Source organism: Myotis nattereri (genome assembly GCF_964212035.1).
Source record: "Myotis nattereri genome assembly, chromosome: 7".
In the NCBI taxonomy this organism is placed as follows: domain Eukaryota; kingdom Metazoa; phylum Chordata; class Mammalia; order Chiroptera; family Vespertilionidae; genus Myotis; species Myotis nattereri.
The window spans coordinates 47,540,674-47,558,427 of NC_138082.1; the positions used below are offsets into that span (position 1 = coordinate 47,540,674).

Genomic DNA, 17,754 nt, shown 5'->3' on the forward strand with positions numbered 1-17,754 from the left:
AGAATTGAAGGTCAGATAAAGAGCTTCACAGATAAGGAAAAGCTAAAGGAGTTCACCACCACCAAACCAGTATTACATGAAATGCTGAAAGGTATTCTTTTTTTTGGGAAAGGTATTCTTTAAGAAGAGGAAGAAGAAAAAGGTAAAGATAAAAATTATGAACAACAAATACCTATCAACAAGTGAATCTAAAAATCAAGTGAATAAAAAATCTGATGAACAGAATAAACTGGTGAATAGAATCGGGGCATAGAAAGGGAGTGGACTGACAATCCTTGGGGGGGGGGGGAAGGGTGTGGGGGGTGTGGGAAGAGACTGCACAAAAATCGTACACCTATGGATGAGGACGGGGGGGGGGGGTTAAGGGCAGAGGGTGGGGTGGGAACTTGGTGGAGGGGAGATATGGGGGAAAAAAAGAGGAACAACTATAATAGTCTGAACAATAAAGATAAATAAATAAATAAATAAATAAGATTTGCAAAAAATCAAGTTTCTTTTTCCCCAATGCTTTCTGCAGCTGTTTTCCCTTAATGTATTAGATAAATCATCTGGAATTTAAGATTTTTCTTTTGTTGCAGAAAAAAAATAAATAAAAAGGAAGAAGAGGAGGCAAGGGAATACAGCAGGTCCTTAGGTTACATTGGAGATGTGTTCCTATGGCGTGACATAACACGATTTTCGCTGTAAGTCAGAACCCACCTACATAAGCACCTACGAAACTCATATGGAGCACATATGCAGCAGTAATAAAGTGAAACAGTAAAAAAAATTTAAAAAATAACAATTCCTGACCTTTACTTGTGATAAGTAAATAATAAAAAACATAAAGCACATATGCACATATGTCAAAATAACAGAACTTTTTTTTTTTTATAAATAGGAGATGGCAACATAACGACATACGTTGAGTCCAAAGTAACCTGAGGACTGAATATAATCAGTTAATATAAAAATAAATATAACTTTTTAAGTAAGGCTGACATTAGTCATTTTAGAGAATTGTGAATTAAAATTAGCTTTTTAAAAACCTATTAATAGCCCTAGATGGTTTGGTTCAGTGGATAGAGCATCGGCCTTTGGACTGAAGGGTCTCCGGTTCGATTCCGGTCAAGGGCATATACCCGGGTTGTGGGCTTGATCCCCAGTAGGGGGTGTGCAGGAGGCAGCTAATCAGTGATTCTCTTTTATCATTGATGTTTCTATCTCTCTATCTCTCTTTCCTTATATTTCCTTATATTCTAGTGGCACTGTCTACCAAAATTACAAATGCACGACTTCTATAATCTTTTAATTCCATTTCTAGAAATGTATCTTTCCAGTCAACATTTGCATACATGTAAAATGATATACAAAATATGGGAATGGGAACTCATGGGCAGACATGGAAGACTTTTACCAACTATCCTTTTATGCTTTCTAAATTTTGAACCAAATAAATGTATTACATTTAAAAATAGAATTTATTTTTATCCTCACCCAAGGCTATGTTTGTTTGTGTTTTTTAAAGAGAGAGAGGAAGGAAGAGAGAAACATCGATCAGTTACCTCCTGACAAACCCTCAACCTAGGTATGTGCCCTGACTAGGAATCGAACCTTGAACCTTTTTCTTTTTTAAAGTTCTCTTTTTAAAAAAAATATTTTTATTGATTTCAGAGAGGAAGAAAGAGGGAGAGAGAGAAACATCAATGATGAGGGAATCACTGGTCAGCTGCCTCCTCCATACCCCCCACTGGGGGCCCGCAACCCAGGCATGTGCCCTGACCAGGAATCAAACTGTGATTTCTTGGGTCATAGGTCAAGACACTCAACCACTGAACCATGCCGGCTGGGTAAACCTGTAACCTTTTTGGTGTACAGGACAATGCTCCAAAAACTGAACCACAGGGCCAGGGCTAAAAATAGAAAATTTTAAACTTTCAAGTATGACAACTGTTTCCATTTCTTCCTCCCAAAACCCTACCTCCTGCCTAACGACTTGCACAAAATCGATTTCAAAGTCTCTTTTACAAGAATAAATATCCTTAAGACATAGGTATTGACTTTACTAACAACCAAGCTCCAGAACATTTTACTTGTAAAAACCTAAGGTAAGAAAATGCTGCCTGAAACCTACATAATTTAATTTCTAAGGTATCCACAATAAATTCAATAAAGAAAAAAAAGAAAGAAAATAATACCTTTCACGTTTGAGATCTATAGACACAATGAACTTCAAATGAAACCTTTATGTTGATGAAAATCTCTCGGCCATCATCAAAATATATTTTGAAATAAAGAAAAGTATCCCTAAAATAGGTCTCTTTTAGATATTTTCATTCCACATTACTGTCTCCTTTCAAACATTTCTAAATTTACCATCCCACTGTTTTCCAGTAAAATACCATCATCACAGCTCTTAGTTCTTGGGTAAGGACACTGAAATGAAACCATCACCATAGTCTCTCTGGTGTTCTCCACCGTCCCCTCAGTACAAGATTCACCAGCTGCTTCCTGTACTGTATTCTTCTCTCTGTACTGCCAAGCAATGTGTTTCCTGCCACATATATGCAAAATCTCTGCTCATATAACTACTTATTTATTGCTATGTTGCCATAATTCAGACCTTGTGTGTCAGTATACTCTGTAATGTAGCAATGACTCTGTCTCTTGTTGCATGGCCATGGTGGACAGACCTCTCTTAACAACAACTGAATTGAACTCTGAAAAGACCAGTATAACCTGAAGTCATGCCAGGGCTGAAAAACCAGGAAATGCCTTAATCAAGATAGTAGTTTCATTTTCTGGAGCTCTGTGTTCTATCCTCCACTACTATGCCCCCTGAAAGCCTCTATAGGGATGTACTTTTTATTAGTCTCTAGTGTTCTACCTCAGCATCTGTTGAAGGTTCTTCTGACTCTGAACCTTCTCAAGAACATTGAAATAGCCACAAAAAGCAGAATTTCCAATCTTGCAACAGCAAAGGGAGAAAGGCCCCAGGAGATTGCCCAGACTCACCAAGACCATTTACAGGTGGGCCCAGACAGTCAGATTTCTTCAGAAGTCTTTTTGTTTTCTTTCATGAAGTTAGAAAAAGAAAAAAAAAAGATTCTGTATTTATTTCTTTTTAAACTGGGGTATAAATCTCTCAAACAAGGTTATAAATGTAATGATGGTGAACACCACAGCGTTGCACAAAGCTTTTTGACTATTCACAATTTAAAATTGCAAGGAGGCCATGAAATTTAAAAATTGAATGTAAGACACAGCTCTGCCTAAAAAAAAAGATTATATAGATGCATGACAAAATCCATTCTGACCAATGTTCTAAATGGTAATTGAAGGACTGTAGACTAACACGTGCCAAACTGTATGATCTCAAACATAAAGGTATTTTCCTCTTTCCACAGTGTTATCCAGAATAGCAGTCATGGTTGGAAACAAATCTAACCTCTTCAGGAACTATGGAGAGACATTAACCTTCCCCAACTGCTGAAACTGTTAAGGGCAAAGTTTGCTACCTTAACATGAGATTGAGGAACATACACTAAGTTGCTACAACAACTTTCAGTACAACTTCCTGGCCACAACAGCATGGGCAAAATTAGCGTTTATCTCTTCAGGTGAAAAGACATTATAAGGGCACAAATCATATATAAAGAGGGACATTGATTCACTTTCTCTTCCTTTCATCAAATACTCAAACACTGATCCTTTAATACCAAAAAAATCCCACACAAAAAAACATTATAACACAGTTACTAGAGAATTTATGATAATGGTTTATGATTTAAAATGTAACCTTCTTAAAATTACTTCAATCTCTAAATATTCCACACAGCAGTCTTAACACTTTTATAAGCAGAAAATAGATCCTGGCACAGAGACCTTAAAGACTAAAAAATGTAAGAAGAAGAAAAAACTATAGTCAGTATAGAATAAAAGATGAAGATTTCCTAGATAATATGGGGGAAAAATAATATCTTTTTTGTTTTGTTTTTTGGGTTTTTTTATTGCTTAAAGTATTACAAAGGGTATTACATATGTGTCCTTTTTTTCCCCCTGCCCGGAAAAATAATATCTTAAAACCAAAATATTCCAATTGTACAAATGAGACTCTCAAGGATTAAATATAAGTAGGTTCAGGGTCTAAAATTTGCAAATACAGATGGCTTATTAGTTTTTTCTTTCTAAACAATGTAAAAGGTATGTAAATGTCTAATCACCATGCTGTATTCCTAAAACTCTTACAGTAATTGTATGTCAGCTATAATTAAAAGTTTAAAAGAAATATTTAAAGATACTCAACAACTATTCTTTTATTTAAACCCTTACTCGGGGATATGTTTTTCACTGATTCTAGAGAGAAAGAAAAACATCAATATGAGAGAGATACATCAATGGGTTGCCTCCTGGATGCACCCCAACCAGGATTGAACCCACAACCTGGGCATGTGCCCTCAACCCTTCAGTGCATGGGATGATGCTCTAGCCAACTGAGCCACACAAGCTAGGGAAACACCTCATTCTTTTTCTTTTTCTACTTTTATTGAATTCAGAGAAGAAGGGAGAAAGAGAAAGAGATAGAAACATCAATGATGAGAGAGAATCATTGATTGGCTGCCTCCTGCATGCCCCACACTGGGGATCAAGCCCACAACTCGGGCATGTGCCTTGATTGGGAATTGAATCGTGACTTCCTGGTTCATAGGTCGACACTCAATCATTGAGCCACACCAGATGGGCCAACACCTCATTCTTTACTGAATCTTCGTGAACACAAGGCATGCATTATACCTGTTGTTTGTAAATAAAGATAGACTCATGAACACCAAGAAGTTATATACACAGTCCCATTATGAGCTGCAGCATATATTCCTGAAATGGTTTATGAGATACATATCTGATATGACAAAAAAGGAAAGGAATCTATCAGAATCAAAATTAAATGCAGAGACAGAAAATAAAAAATAAGCCTTCTCTATGACCATATTGGGTCTTTCGAAATAAAAACAAAACAAATTGTGCGTATTTCTTTTACAGTTATGTTGATTTTTTGGGGGGGGGGGGGGTGGGCGGGGAGAGAGAGAGAGAGAGAAATCAATGATGAGAGAGCATCACTGATCAGCTGCCTCCTGCATGCCCCTCACTGGGGACCAAGCCCACAACCTGAGCATGTACCCTGACCAGGAACTGAACCTTGATTTCCTGTTTCATAGGTCAACGCTCAACCACTGACCCACGCCAGCCGAGCAAAACGTGCTTATTTCTAAATGTTACAGAGGAACTCAGTATACCTAAAACTTGAGAACAGAACGTTCTACTTAAGTCAATTCTGAAAGAAATATTAAAGACTAATGACTTAGTAACGTAACAGAAAGAGCTCTAGATTTGGAGCCAGCAAACTAACTTGGGTTTGAGGCGTAGTCCCCTGATGTGGTAAGTATATCTTTAGCTGTAAAATAGGGGAAATACTATAGGACTTTTATGAAGATCAGAAAAGATTATAGATGATTGTTTCCTTTGTTAACCATGAAAAACTAAGTATTGATGTTATTGGTCCCTAGACTAGTAAGAATAGTCAGTTCAACATTTATTGCTTTCTACACAAATTTGAAGGTAATACCACTATTTTTAGAGTGCCAGACTCAATTATCTGTAATAAATGATAGCAGTTACATACTTGATATGCAATATAAAGACTTAAAATATTTACTTAAAGTTCTTACTATTTTGGATAATATCATATCAAACTATTAGTCGTGGTAACTTTAATTGTCCTGGACTAAATAAAAGAAGTTTCTCAAACATGCCAGATGCTTCTGAATCTAAGCAGCACATGAAGGGGAAATAATTTATTCCCCTAAAGTTTCTTAGTCTATGTTTTCCTCTTAAATTGACATCTTTTTCCCACTCTTTCTTTGCCTAGAAAGTAACTATTTTCCACGCTACTTAAACAACTAAGTTTTTTTTAGCCCCCCCCCCCCCGCCCCCCAAAAAGGTGGAAGCAGGACAAATTACTGAAAACTAGTAAGAAAACGGAAGTTGTTCTGTGGTAAATGAACAATGTATGAAATAAAACAAAGCATGTTTTTAAAAAATGACGGTTATAAAACAAAAATATATTCAAAACACAAAATCCAAATATTTAAATCCACTTTAATGTGAACCTTATGTCAACTATTTAGAGTGTCTGCTGTTTTGTATGCATAAGAATGATCAGAAATGTGTATTTGTTCTTACCTTTAGATTTGGGAATTAGCTCTCCACAACTGAGTATCCGCACCTCAGCAAATGGTTTGCTAGCTGCATCTGTTTTCTGATTTTCTATCTCCCTCACAACTTCTTGGCCAGAAATCACTTGCCCAAAAACAACATGATGCCTAAAGAGTCACATAAAAGTGATTAAATAAAAACTTCTTATTTTAATATTAATTTAAAGTAGATTATAAAATTAATTAAAATATTTACCCATCTAAATGAGGAGTTGGTTTTGTTGTTCTTTTGGAAATCATCAGACAGAAGAATAAAAACAAAGTCAGAGAAAAACAAAGTTAGCATCTCTACAAAGGAAAAGAAAATAACTGCATTGGAAACAAAGTTGTAAACAAACAAATCATACATCTTAACATAAAACTTATTATATTAACCTGAAGTAGAATAGAATGCAATATGTTTTCCACATAATAAATTTTTAAAAATTTGTTCTGATTATAAAAGTAATACCTACACATTGCTGAAAACTTACATGTATTTAGCATTGTAAGTTAAAAATGGGAACTCTTATAACCGTGCTAGAGGAAACATAAAATGATGTAAAGTTAACATTTTGGTATTATTTCTACCCATCCATGTTTTTTGTATGTGACAGGTTCTTACTGAATATTCATGGTTGTATATTGTTCTACTATACGGACATATCAAAATTTGTCAAACCATTCCACTAGTTTATGGTTTAACAATAGTGTTTTTAATCTTAACATTTTAAATAGTTAAATCACAGATCATATTCTGATGGCTCTCACACATTTCCTATTGAACCTGAACAGAAAATATAGTGTTTATAAATTGTTAAATTACCTGTCAACATTTAAAATTTTGGATACTTTTACATAAAAATTTTAGACCTTCTGAAAACCTAGAAGATGTAGAACCCGACCCATGGAAACAGTTGGCCAGACTGAGAATCCCTGCCTTCTTTACTACAGGAATTAATAGTTTGGTTTCTTGTCCCAGTAGTCTTTACTTATATTATTTCTTAAGACCTGTAGTTTTTTTAGTTTCTTACCCCTGTCATAAAGTAAACTTCATGTTGAAGAGAGATCTTGATTAAAACTTTGGATAAAACCCCAAGAAAGAAAAAATTCATTTTTTGTGAATAAAGTGTATTTTTAACACTAGATTGCCCAAGGAAGTCATTTTGACTGCTTTTTAATTTCAATTAGAAAAACAATTATGTATATAAGGACACAATGTCTTAGAATTTTGTGACTTTTTTTACAACATATGAATGCGTTTATTAATAATTGTAGTTACCTCTCCCTCCTTCATTTCCGGTATATATATATGTGTTATACCTATATTGCCCAAAAGCAGTCATTTTGACTGCTTGGGGGGGGGGGTGTGGGGGGGATTATGACTCTTATTATTGAATTGAGTAAATTTCTTATATGACCAGGTCGGCTCTGTATTGAAATAACAGTTTTCATTTTTTTTCGATTACCGTCACATGATAACATACAAGTACATGATAAATTGTCGATACTTGATAAGTTGCAGTTGCTCAATAAGCTAAACTAGTACTTGTTATTCGAATCTTTATGCAGTGATATTTGTTCTAATAAGTTGTTTATTGTATTTCTTTTGTGCCCTAAATTCATGAAAGAAATGTCGAATAGAAGTGAGTTATTGGAAAAGCTAAGGAACATAAGTGAAGAGTGCTCCGATATTATTCTTTCACAATGTAGTCATTTTGACTGCTTTTGGGCAATATAGGTATATACTAAATTTCAGTCTTTCTAGTGTTAAAATCATTTCTTTTCCCATATCAGCCTTAAAAGCTTTGTGGTTAAAAGAAGGCTGCTACTGCCCTAACCAGTTTGGCTCAGTAGATAGAGCTTCGGCTTATGGACTGAAAGGTCCCAGGTTCGATTCCGGTCAAGGGCATATACCTTGGTTGTGGGCACATCCCCAGTGGAGGGTGTGCAGGAGGCAGCTAATCGATGTTTCTCTCTCATTGATGTTTCTAACTCTCTATCCCTCTCCCTTCCTCTCTGTAAAAAATCAATAAAATATATTAAAAAAAAATAGAAGGCTGCTACTTGAGTAGCTAGTAGGACATACTAGATGGGCATTGTATAAGACTTATTATTTTCTAAAAATCTTATCAAAAAAGACATTAGAATTTTGGAAGTAGAAACACCATTTAACTATTAGTTAGCCCGAGCTGGTTCGGCTTAGTGGATAGAGCATTGGCCTATGGACTGAAGGGTCCCAGGTTAGATTCCGGTCAAGGGCTCGTGCCCAGGTAGTGGGCTGGAGCCCCAGTCGGGGGCGTGCAGGAGGCAGCCAATCAATGATTCTCTCTCATCACTGATGTTTCTCTCTCTCTCCCTCTCCTTTCCTCTCTGAAATCAATAAAAATATATTTTGGGGGAAAAAAAGTTAACCATTGTTTAAAGCACATACAAGACTACTAAAAAAATTCTAACATATACATTTATTTTTAAAAGTCCACCTTACTTTTAAAACTAATAACTCATTGTTTCCTCACTGTTAACAGCTATGCTTACTTGAACTTGCTAAAAGCACCTAGAAATGTAAAAACGTAGGTGTATACCTTGTATGCATTATGTTATATTCAGTGTGCAGGCGTGTGTGTGTGTAATATCTGCATCTAGATACAGTTAATCCTCACTCCACAGATTTCATATTTGCAAGTTTACTTGCTCACTAGAATTTATTTGTAATCCCTAAAGCAATTTCAGTTATTTTCATGGTCATTCTCAGACTGGTGAAAAAGGTTGTTGGTAAGAAATATGGAAAAATGGGAATTCTTATAACAGTGCTGGTAGAAACATAAAATGATGTCACCACTGTGAAAAACATTCTGATGGCTTCTCAAAAAGCTAAAAGTGTTCTGGCTGGTGGGGCTCAGTTGGTTGACCCGTGCACCAAAAGGTTGCTTGATTGCCAGTCAGGGCACATGCCCAAGTTCAAGAAGCCTATCAATGTTTAGCTCTCTCACATTAATATTTCTCTTTCTTTCCCTTCCTCTCTCTCTAAAAATCAATTTTAAAAGTCTTTTTAAAAAAGTTAAATGTAAATTTCCTCATGACCCAGCAGTTCCAACTCCTAGGTATGTAGCCAAAAGAATTGAAAACGGGGACTCATGGAAAGAGGTAAGATGAAATCAACACTTAGAGGTAAGATTCAGTGAATATACTTGAAAGATGTTATGAACTTAATAGAGATTTTGGTTAGCACGGGAAGATTTTATCTAAAAAAGGAAAACCAATTATCATGCCCAGTGTTAAGGATCTGATAAAACTGGCACTTACTGCCGATACTAAACTATACATCTTTTTGGAAGTCAATGCAGCATATACAAAGAAAAACTTAAAAATGTGTAAAACAGCCCAGCCAGTGTGGCTCAGTAGTTAAGCATGGACCATAAACCAAGTCAGGGTTCAATTCCAGTTCAGGACACATGCCCAATTGCAGGCTCAATCCCCAGTGGGGGGCATGCAGGAGGTAGCCGATCAATGATTCTCTGTCATCACTGATGTTTCTATCTCTCTCCCTCTCCCTTCCTCAATAAAAATATATTTTTAAGAATATGTGTAAAACATTTCAGTAAGTAAACTTGTAGCAACTTATAAATAAGAAATAATTAAAATACATCAAATAATAGGCACAACAATGTTCATTGCAGCAATTTGGAAAAAAGGGAACTAAACCAAATGTTCAAAAATTAAGGTTAATTAGCCGGCCAGGTTGACTCAGTGGGTTGGAGCATTGTCCTGTTCACCAAAAAGGTTATGGGTTCAATTCAGGGCACAAACCTAGGTTGCAGGTTCCATCCCTAGTTGATACACATACAGGAGGCAACCAATCAGTATTTCTTTCTCACATTGATGTTTTTTTCTCTCTCTCAAATCAATAGATATCCTCAATTGAGAATAATATATATAGGTTACTTATATAAATAAAGCACTGTACATTCAAACAATGGACTAACATGTAGCTTTTATTTTTTTTAATATATTTTATTGATTTTTCACAGAGAGGAAGGGAGAGAGATAGAAAGCTAGAAACATCGATGAGAGAGAAACATCCATCAGCTGCCTCCCGCACATCTCCCACTGGGGATGTGCCCGCAACCCAGGTACATGCCCTTGACCGGAATCGAACCTGGGACTTTTCAGTCCGCAGGCCGACGCTCTATCCACTGAGCCAAACCGGTTTTGGCTAACATGTAGCTTTTAAAATATTAATATTTAGTGATGTGCAAAGAGATTTATATTTGAAAGTTAATTATAACCGTTTATATACAACACTCACTCTACATACATTTTTATTAGAAAGATGCTCTGGGGATGGGATTGTTTTCTTCTTTTCATTTGTATGGTCTAACTTTTCTTTCTTTTTTATTTTTATGTTTTATATATTTTTATTGATTTCAGAGAGGAGAGGAGAACCAAACTGGGTAGGGCTGTGTGGTCTAACTTTTCTACAAAAAACACAATAAAGTTGTTTTGGGAGAAAAAAAAAATCAGGCCCGGCCAGGGTGGCACAGTGGTTGAGCGTCGACCTATGAAGCAGGAGGTCAGGATTCGATTCTGGTCAATGACACATGCCCAGGTTGTGGGCTAAATCCCCAGTGGGGGGTGTGCAGGAGGCAGCTGATCAATAATTCCCTCTCATCACTGATGTTCTTTCCCTTCCTCTCTGAAGTCAATACAAAATTTTTTTAAAAAAATAAAATATAAAAAAATCAGAAACCTTATGGTGTGGGACAAAAGTAGGTTTAAGTTGTGAGTACATGAAAGTTTATTCCTGTATTACTGTTTATTAATTACTGTATTACTTTCCATAAAAACAGCTGTAAACCTACTTTTCTACCACCCTGTATACACATAATAGAGTACTATGCAAAAAAAGAATGAGAAAGGACAGGTTCATATCTATGAACTGAAATGGAGTGATTTCCAGGACATATTGTTAAGTGAAAAGAGCAAAATATTATAAATATACCTACTGCACAAGAAAAAAAAGGAAAATAAGAAAATATATATATGTATCTGTGCTGATGTTTGCAGAAAGAAATATAGGAAGATAAACCAGAAACTAATGAGGTTGGTTATTAGCATGGATAGCTGGATATGCGGTGAAAAAATGGGAATGGAGTGAAGAGTTAGGTAAGAGTGATACCTCAAGGGAATTTTTATTTTGACATTTAGAATCATGTTAATGTTTTATAAACTTTAAAAAAGAAAAAACTCACAAAACAAAACAACATGGGGAGAGGAAGAACTAAAGGAAATGTCATCAGAAACAAATGATCCTACCATGTTTTGAGTCATAAAACCACATAAAATTCACACCAAGAAATACTAATCCAAGTAACTTTTAAACATGGCATTTTAACTACATACTCTATGTCTAAAGAAAAAGTAGCTATACATAAATAGTGAACTCTAGTTAACAGGTTATTTTCAGTGATATAGCACAGCAATTTTTTTTTTTTTTAGGATTCTGCAAGTGAATAGAAATTCTGAAGATAAATAGAAGCCAGGTGTTTCACTGTTGAAGAAGAGAGTTACAAATATGGAATGAAAAAACACTAGAATACACATGGTGCTGAAGGACTTAGTTCTTCTCAGAGCAGGAGAGTTTAAGGCTCTTGAAAGGGAGAGCAAATCTGTTCCCATAGGACATGATAAAAATATACATTGCTGACAAGAGCTCTGGTCACAATTCTTTTATAGTCAGAATTACAAAACATCAGCAGTATTAGCTTTGGGGTTACAAATATATTTTAGCGAGTAGGCAAATTCATACATACAGAATCTTAATGAGGACCGATTTTATTTTACTTTTTGTAATTACATAATTTATGGATACTCTATGTAAATATCATATTCCTTGTTAAATATGCCCTCTAGATCAGCCAGCATGACTCAGTGGTTGAGCACTGACCCATGAACCAGGAGGTCACAGTTCGATTCCTGATCAGGGCACATGCTGGTCAGGGTACATGCCCCGGTTGGGGCCTCAATCCCCAGTGTGGGTGTGCAGGAGGCAGCTGATCAATGATTATCTCTCATCACTGATATTTCTCTCTCTCTCCCTCTCCCTCCCTCCCTCTTCCTTCCTGCCTGAAATCAATATTTATTTAAAAAGAAAATAAAGCCCTAACCGGTTTGGCTCAGTGGATAGAGCATCGGCCTGTGGACTGAAGGGTCCCAGGTTCGATTCTGGTCAAGGGCATGTACCTTGATTGCAGGCACATCCCCAGTAGGGGGCGTGCAGGAGGCAGCTGATCAATGTTTCTCTCTCATCGATGTTTCTAACCCTCTATCCCTCTCAATTCCTCTCTGCAAAAAATCAATAAAATATATTTAAAAATAAATAAAAATATAGTTTTTAAAAATATATGTGCTCACTAAATTTACCACCTAAATATAACTATTTCCTTAATCAATTATTACTGAAATGACTGCAAATATGGTGATTTTTCTACTGCATCATTCCTTTTACATTGAGTTGACATTTTACTAAGGAACAGCTTTTGTGTTTCCCATTATTCACTCATTTTTTATATCTATGGACTCCTGGAATTGTTTTATTTGACAATCCAATACTTTTTGATGGTCAAATAGTCCTAATATGGCCAGTGGAAACACCACCCCTTCAAACTGGCTCCTGTCTTCTTGACAAGTTTTTCATCATTTGAAAACTTTAGTAGTACAATTCAACTCCCCTTTTAATAATATTCCCTTCTTTAACAATTCCTTATTCCCCCTTCTTTAAAAATGCCCATCCCTTATTGGCCCCTCCTCTACTTATTAGGGATCAAGGGCAGGCACACAGAAAAATGACACACCAAGAGAAATGTTTTCAGTTATCAGATCATAAATACTTACATGAAAAACTGAGAACCATTTGTATCCTTCCCTCTGTTGGCCATTGACAAGAGAAATTCTTTGTTGTGTTTAACAGCAAAACTCTCATCTACAGAGAAGCAAAGTTTCAGTTACATTACTTATAAACTACCCCCCAAAATTATTTCCACTCCTCTTCATGTCTTATGTCCATGTCATGTGCTCTTTAGTAACAGAAAAATTTAAATAAAAGTCAGGTTAAAAGAAGAATCAAATATTAAGCAATTTCCTTCCCCATCTTTTTAAAGTTTTTTTTTAAACCTCACCAGAGGATATGTTTAATGATTTTAGAGAGGAAGGTACAGAGAAATATAATGAGACAGAAATATTGATCAGTCGCCTCCTGTATGTATGTGCGCCCTGACCGAGGATGGAACCTACAACCCAGACAAATGCCCTGTCCGGGAATCAAACCCGTAAGCTTTTTGTGTATGGGATCACATTCCAACCAATCAAGCCACCCAGCTGGGGCTCTTCATCTTTTTAGATTAAAATATTTTTAATTTTCAATCCCTTGCTATAAACTCCAATTAGTCTATCAACCCCCTTTCTTACATTTGTCCTTTATGTTTTTTTTAAAAAGGCAAATTTCTTTGTTTAAACAAAAAAATGAAACTTTCCTAAAAAGCAAGAGAAGAATCCAGATAGAATTTTTTCTATTGCCCCCCACTTTAAGAATTGAAAATAAGGAATGCTTCAAAAATTTGTGCATTATCCTTGTGCAGCAACCATGCTAACCTTCTCTGTATTATTCCAATTTTAGTATCTGTGCTGCCAAAGCCATACTATTTATTTTACTTCTGAACACAAAGGGTACATATTATTCTGAGCATAAAGAGGTACTCTTTAACTTAATCTCTGCCACAGCATCACTTAGTGCAAAGAGCAGCTTGCCTTCCAATCTTGCATTAGAATGAAAATTAAGCAAGTGAAATTTGAAACAAAATTCACTGAATACCAAAGTTGAAAGATGGATAACATGAAATATTTCCCCATTCACATGTTCATAGTCTTTCAAATGATCTTCACATCAATAAAAAATTCTAGCGAGACAACTCAAATCTGGGAAAAACGTTATAGCTAAATTTTGGAATATCAAGGAGAGTTTAAAAAATTTTCCACAGAAAAATGAACCCAAAATTTGGATATTGTTACTAAGAAATACTGCTGAATCACCTTTAATAAAGGTTAAGATCATTCAATATCCATTTATGGTAAAGACTCTCAACAGCCCTGACCGGTTTGGCTCAGTGGATAGAGCGTCGGCCTGCGGACTGAGGGGTCCCAGGTTCGATTCCGGTCAAGGGCATGTACCTTGGTTGTGGGCACATCCCCAGTGGAGGGTGTGCAGGAGGCAGCTGATCGATGTTTCTCTCTCATTGATGTTTCTAACTCTCTATCCCTCTCCCTTCCTCTCTGTAAAAAATCAATAAAATATATTAAAAAAAAAAAAAGACTCACAACAAAGTGGTACAGAGAGAATATGCCTCAATATAATAAATGCCATAAGTAACAAACCCACAGCTATGGGATACTAAAGGTAAAAAGCTGAAAGCTTTTGCTCTAAGATCAGAATGAGATAAGGATGATCACTCTTGCCACTTTTGTAAACAGTAGAGGCCCAGTGCACGTATTCATGCACCGGTGTGGTCCCTTGGCCTGGCCTGTACCCTCTCGCAATCTGGAACCCCTTGGGAGATGTCAGAGAGCCGGTTTCGGCCCAATTCCCGCAGGCCAGGCTGAGGGACCCCACTGGTACATGATCGGGGCCAGGGAGGGACCGCAGGAGGGCTCCAGAGCATGTCTGGCTGTCTCACCCACTTCCCATCAGCTGGACCCCACCAGCAAGCTAAGACCCCAGTCAGAGCGTCTGCCCCCTGGTGATCAGTGCACATAATAGTGACTAGTCCAAAGATCAAATGAACAGTCGGACATTTAGCATATTAGGCTCGGACATCCCTCTCACAATCTGGGACCACTGGCTCCTAACCTCTCGCCTGCCTGTCTACCTGATCGCCCCTAACCACTCTGCCTGCCTGCCTGACCACCCCTAACCACTCTGCCTGCCTGCCTCATCGCCCCTAACCGCCCCTGCTCGCCTGCCTGCCTCAATGCCCCTAACCGCCTCTGCGTTGGCCCCAGCCACAGCAGCTCTGTCCGGAAGGATACCCGGAATGACGTCCGGAAGGTCGTTTGGCTGTCTGGTCTAATTAGCGTATTACTCTTTTTTATTATAGGTCATTGAAATCCTTTAAATAATATGATATATGAATGTCCTAGACCAAAACCAAAAATTCTATCTCTATAAAAAGTCTATAATTTAAAAAATACCTATTTATTGATTTTTAGAGAGTATCTGTGCTGCCAAAGCCATACTATTTACTTTACTTCTGAGCTGCCAAGGAAGTAAAGGAAGAGGGAGAAAGAGAAACATCAATGTGAGAGCAGAACATTAGTTGGCTGCCTCCTGCACGCTACCTACTGGGGATAGAACCTGCAACCTGGGCTTGTGCCCTGATTAGGAATTGAACTAGCAACCTTTTGGTGCATGGTACAATGCCCAACCAACTAAGCCACACTGGCCAGGGCATACATTATAAAATTTTTCACATGAAAATTTACCTAACAACAACAACAAAAATTACCTCCAGAGTAACTGAAGGTAGATGGATATTAGTACAGTATACACTGTTTAATAAGTAATCTTATTGATTTAATAGAGAAAATCAAGTGCATAAAACAGAAACCATTAAAAACACAATTTAAAAGTAAACATTTTTACCTTCAAAAAATCCTCCATAAATAGATTCCCCTCCTCGTCCATTTCCTAGGGATGAAAAACATGGATTCTTAGAACTCTCAAGACAGTAATCTCTTAGAAGGTGCTACCTAACCAAAATGCTTAGAAAGTTAGTGCTTGAATGACTTTCAATAATACTCATAGGTTCATAGCAAATCGTAAAGTCCATACTGACAAGATCCCAAATTACTTTCTTTCCCTTATGATACAATAGTAAGAATACGACAAAGTCTATTAAGATAAGGGACACACACAATGGTCAATTCTAATGATGATTATATAGGTTTTTCAACAGAAATTACTGACCTTTTTGAAAGTGTCTTTAAAACAGAATTTTGATGTTTTTATAATAAAAAAGTAAAGGTAAAAACTACATGGTAGGTAAGGATTACTAGCTGTGACGAAACCAAACACATACACTGATAGGTTACTAACGGAGGAATACAGTATTTTTTTTTTTTTTTATCAAGAAGCAAATTTCTGAAATTAATTCAAGCATCAAAGGTAAAATTATTTCCTGGGCTTCCTTCTTTTAACTTATTTCTATGAGTACTTCTAATTGACAGGGCAAAAAAATAAAACTGAAGATTTGAGGTCTATGATATTTAACAAGGAATATATTTTTTTTGTGGGAATCAAAGTCTTACCTTCACTGAAGTCACCACCCTGAACCATAAAATCTTTGACAACTCTGTGAAAGAGACAACTCTTATAATGCAATGGCTTCTGAGTTGATTTCCCTGTTCCCTTTTCACCTATAAAAAAGAAAAATTAGTAGGCCATTTAGTAGAAAGAAAATCAAGGAAGTAGTATTAAAGCATAATTAATGATGAAAGCTTTCACCTGTGAAACAAACAATATAGATTTTTTTTTAAACTACTGAATTTTCACTCGCTCAGGAATTTTTTTTTTAAATTCATTTAAAAAATCCTGAAGAGTGCTGAAATGTAAAAATCAATATCAAATAAAATCCATTACAACTAATATGTCTAAGAATTAATTTAACACAATGCTGCATAATTTGCATGTTAAGAGTAAAGAGTAATATGCATAAAGAAATCTAAAATTTGTTTAAATAAAAATGGGACTACTGTTAGGGAAATTGAAAATAGCCACAAACCTGTACAAAGACAACGGAAGTTCTCGCATGTTTTGGGACACACATCAGAAAATAATTCAAAGACAACTCTTCCAGCTTAAAAAAAAAAAAAAAGTAGTTGGTTAAAACTTCCTAACGAATTTAAAATACTAAGTACTCATTTACAAATGTTAAATAAGAACATTAATCTTCTTACCCGGTTGATTATTAATGGCGATGTCAAAAAAACATCGAGGACGTTGAACCTTTATTCCCATGGCTCCAATATTTCAATCTATGAGTAAAATACAATTTTCAGACAAAGATTTTTTCATAAATCTCTGTAAAAAATATTCTGTGGAGCATAAACTAGAAATGTAGTTTGAAATTTATTTTGATATTTACTTCCATGGCATAAAATATATAGATTCTTTTCTTTCAGAGATTAGATTGCATTTTATGAGGCACACAAAAAAGACAGGGGGAAAAAGGCTTAGCTCTGGACAATGTGGTTCAGTCTCTCTCTCTCTCTCTCTCTCTCTCTCTCTCTCTCTCATTAGAAACATAAAAAAAGAAAAGGAAAGAAAAGGCTTAACCATTATACAATACTAAAGGCCTGGTGCAAGAAATTCGTGCACAGGTAGGGCCCCTAGGCCTGGCCCATAATCAGGGCCGATCAGGTTCCCTGCCTCCCCACCTCCTCCTTCCCTCACCACCTCACGCTGCCACCACCA

General features: G+C 36.3%; 1 protein-coding gene across 5 annotated transcripts in view; it reads right to left on the reverse strand.

The window, feature by feature from the left end:
* PPIG (peptidylprolyl isomerase G) overlaps window positions 1-17,754 on the reverse strand; it is a 44,145-nt gene that overhangs the window by 15,633 nt on the left and 10,758 nt on the right. For all 5 annotated transcript variants that reach the window (XM_081095519.1, XM_081095518.1, XM_081095520.1 and 2 more), the window contains exons 3-9: window positions 17,238-17,315; window positions 17,063-17,137; window positions 16,590-16,697; window positions 15,925-15,969; window positions 13,125-13,212; window positions 6,448-6,477; window positions 6,220-6,359 (exon numbers count right to left, since the gene is read on the reverse strand). In XM_081095519.1, coding sequence (XP_080951645.1) covers window positions 6,220-6,359; window positions 6,448-6,477; window positions 13,125-13,212; window positions 15,925-15,969; window positions 16,590-16,697; window positions 17,063-17,137; window positions 17,238-17,298 — 547 coding nt within the window. In that variant the 5' untranslated portion in view covers window positions 17,299-17,315. The remainder of the gene's footprint in view (window positions 1-6,219; window positions 6,360-6,447; window positions 6,478-13,124; window positions 13,213-15,924; window positions 15,970-16,589; window positions 16,698-17,062; window positions 17,138-17,237; window positions 17,316-17,754) is intronic.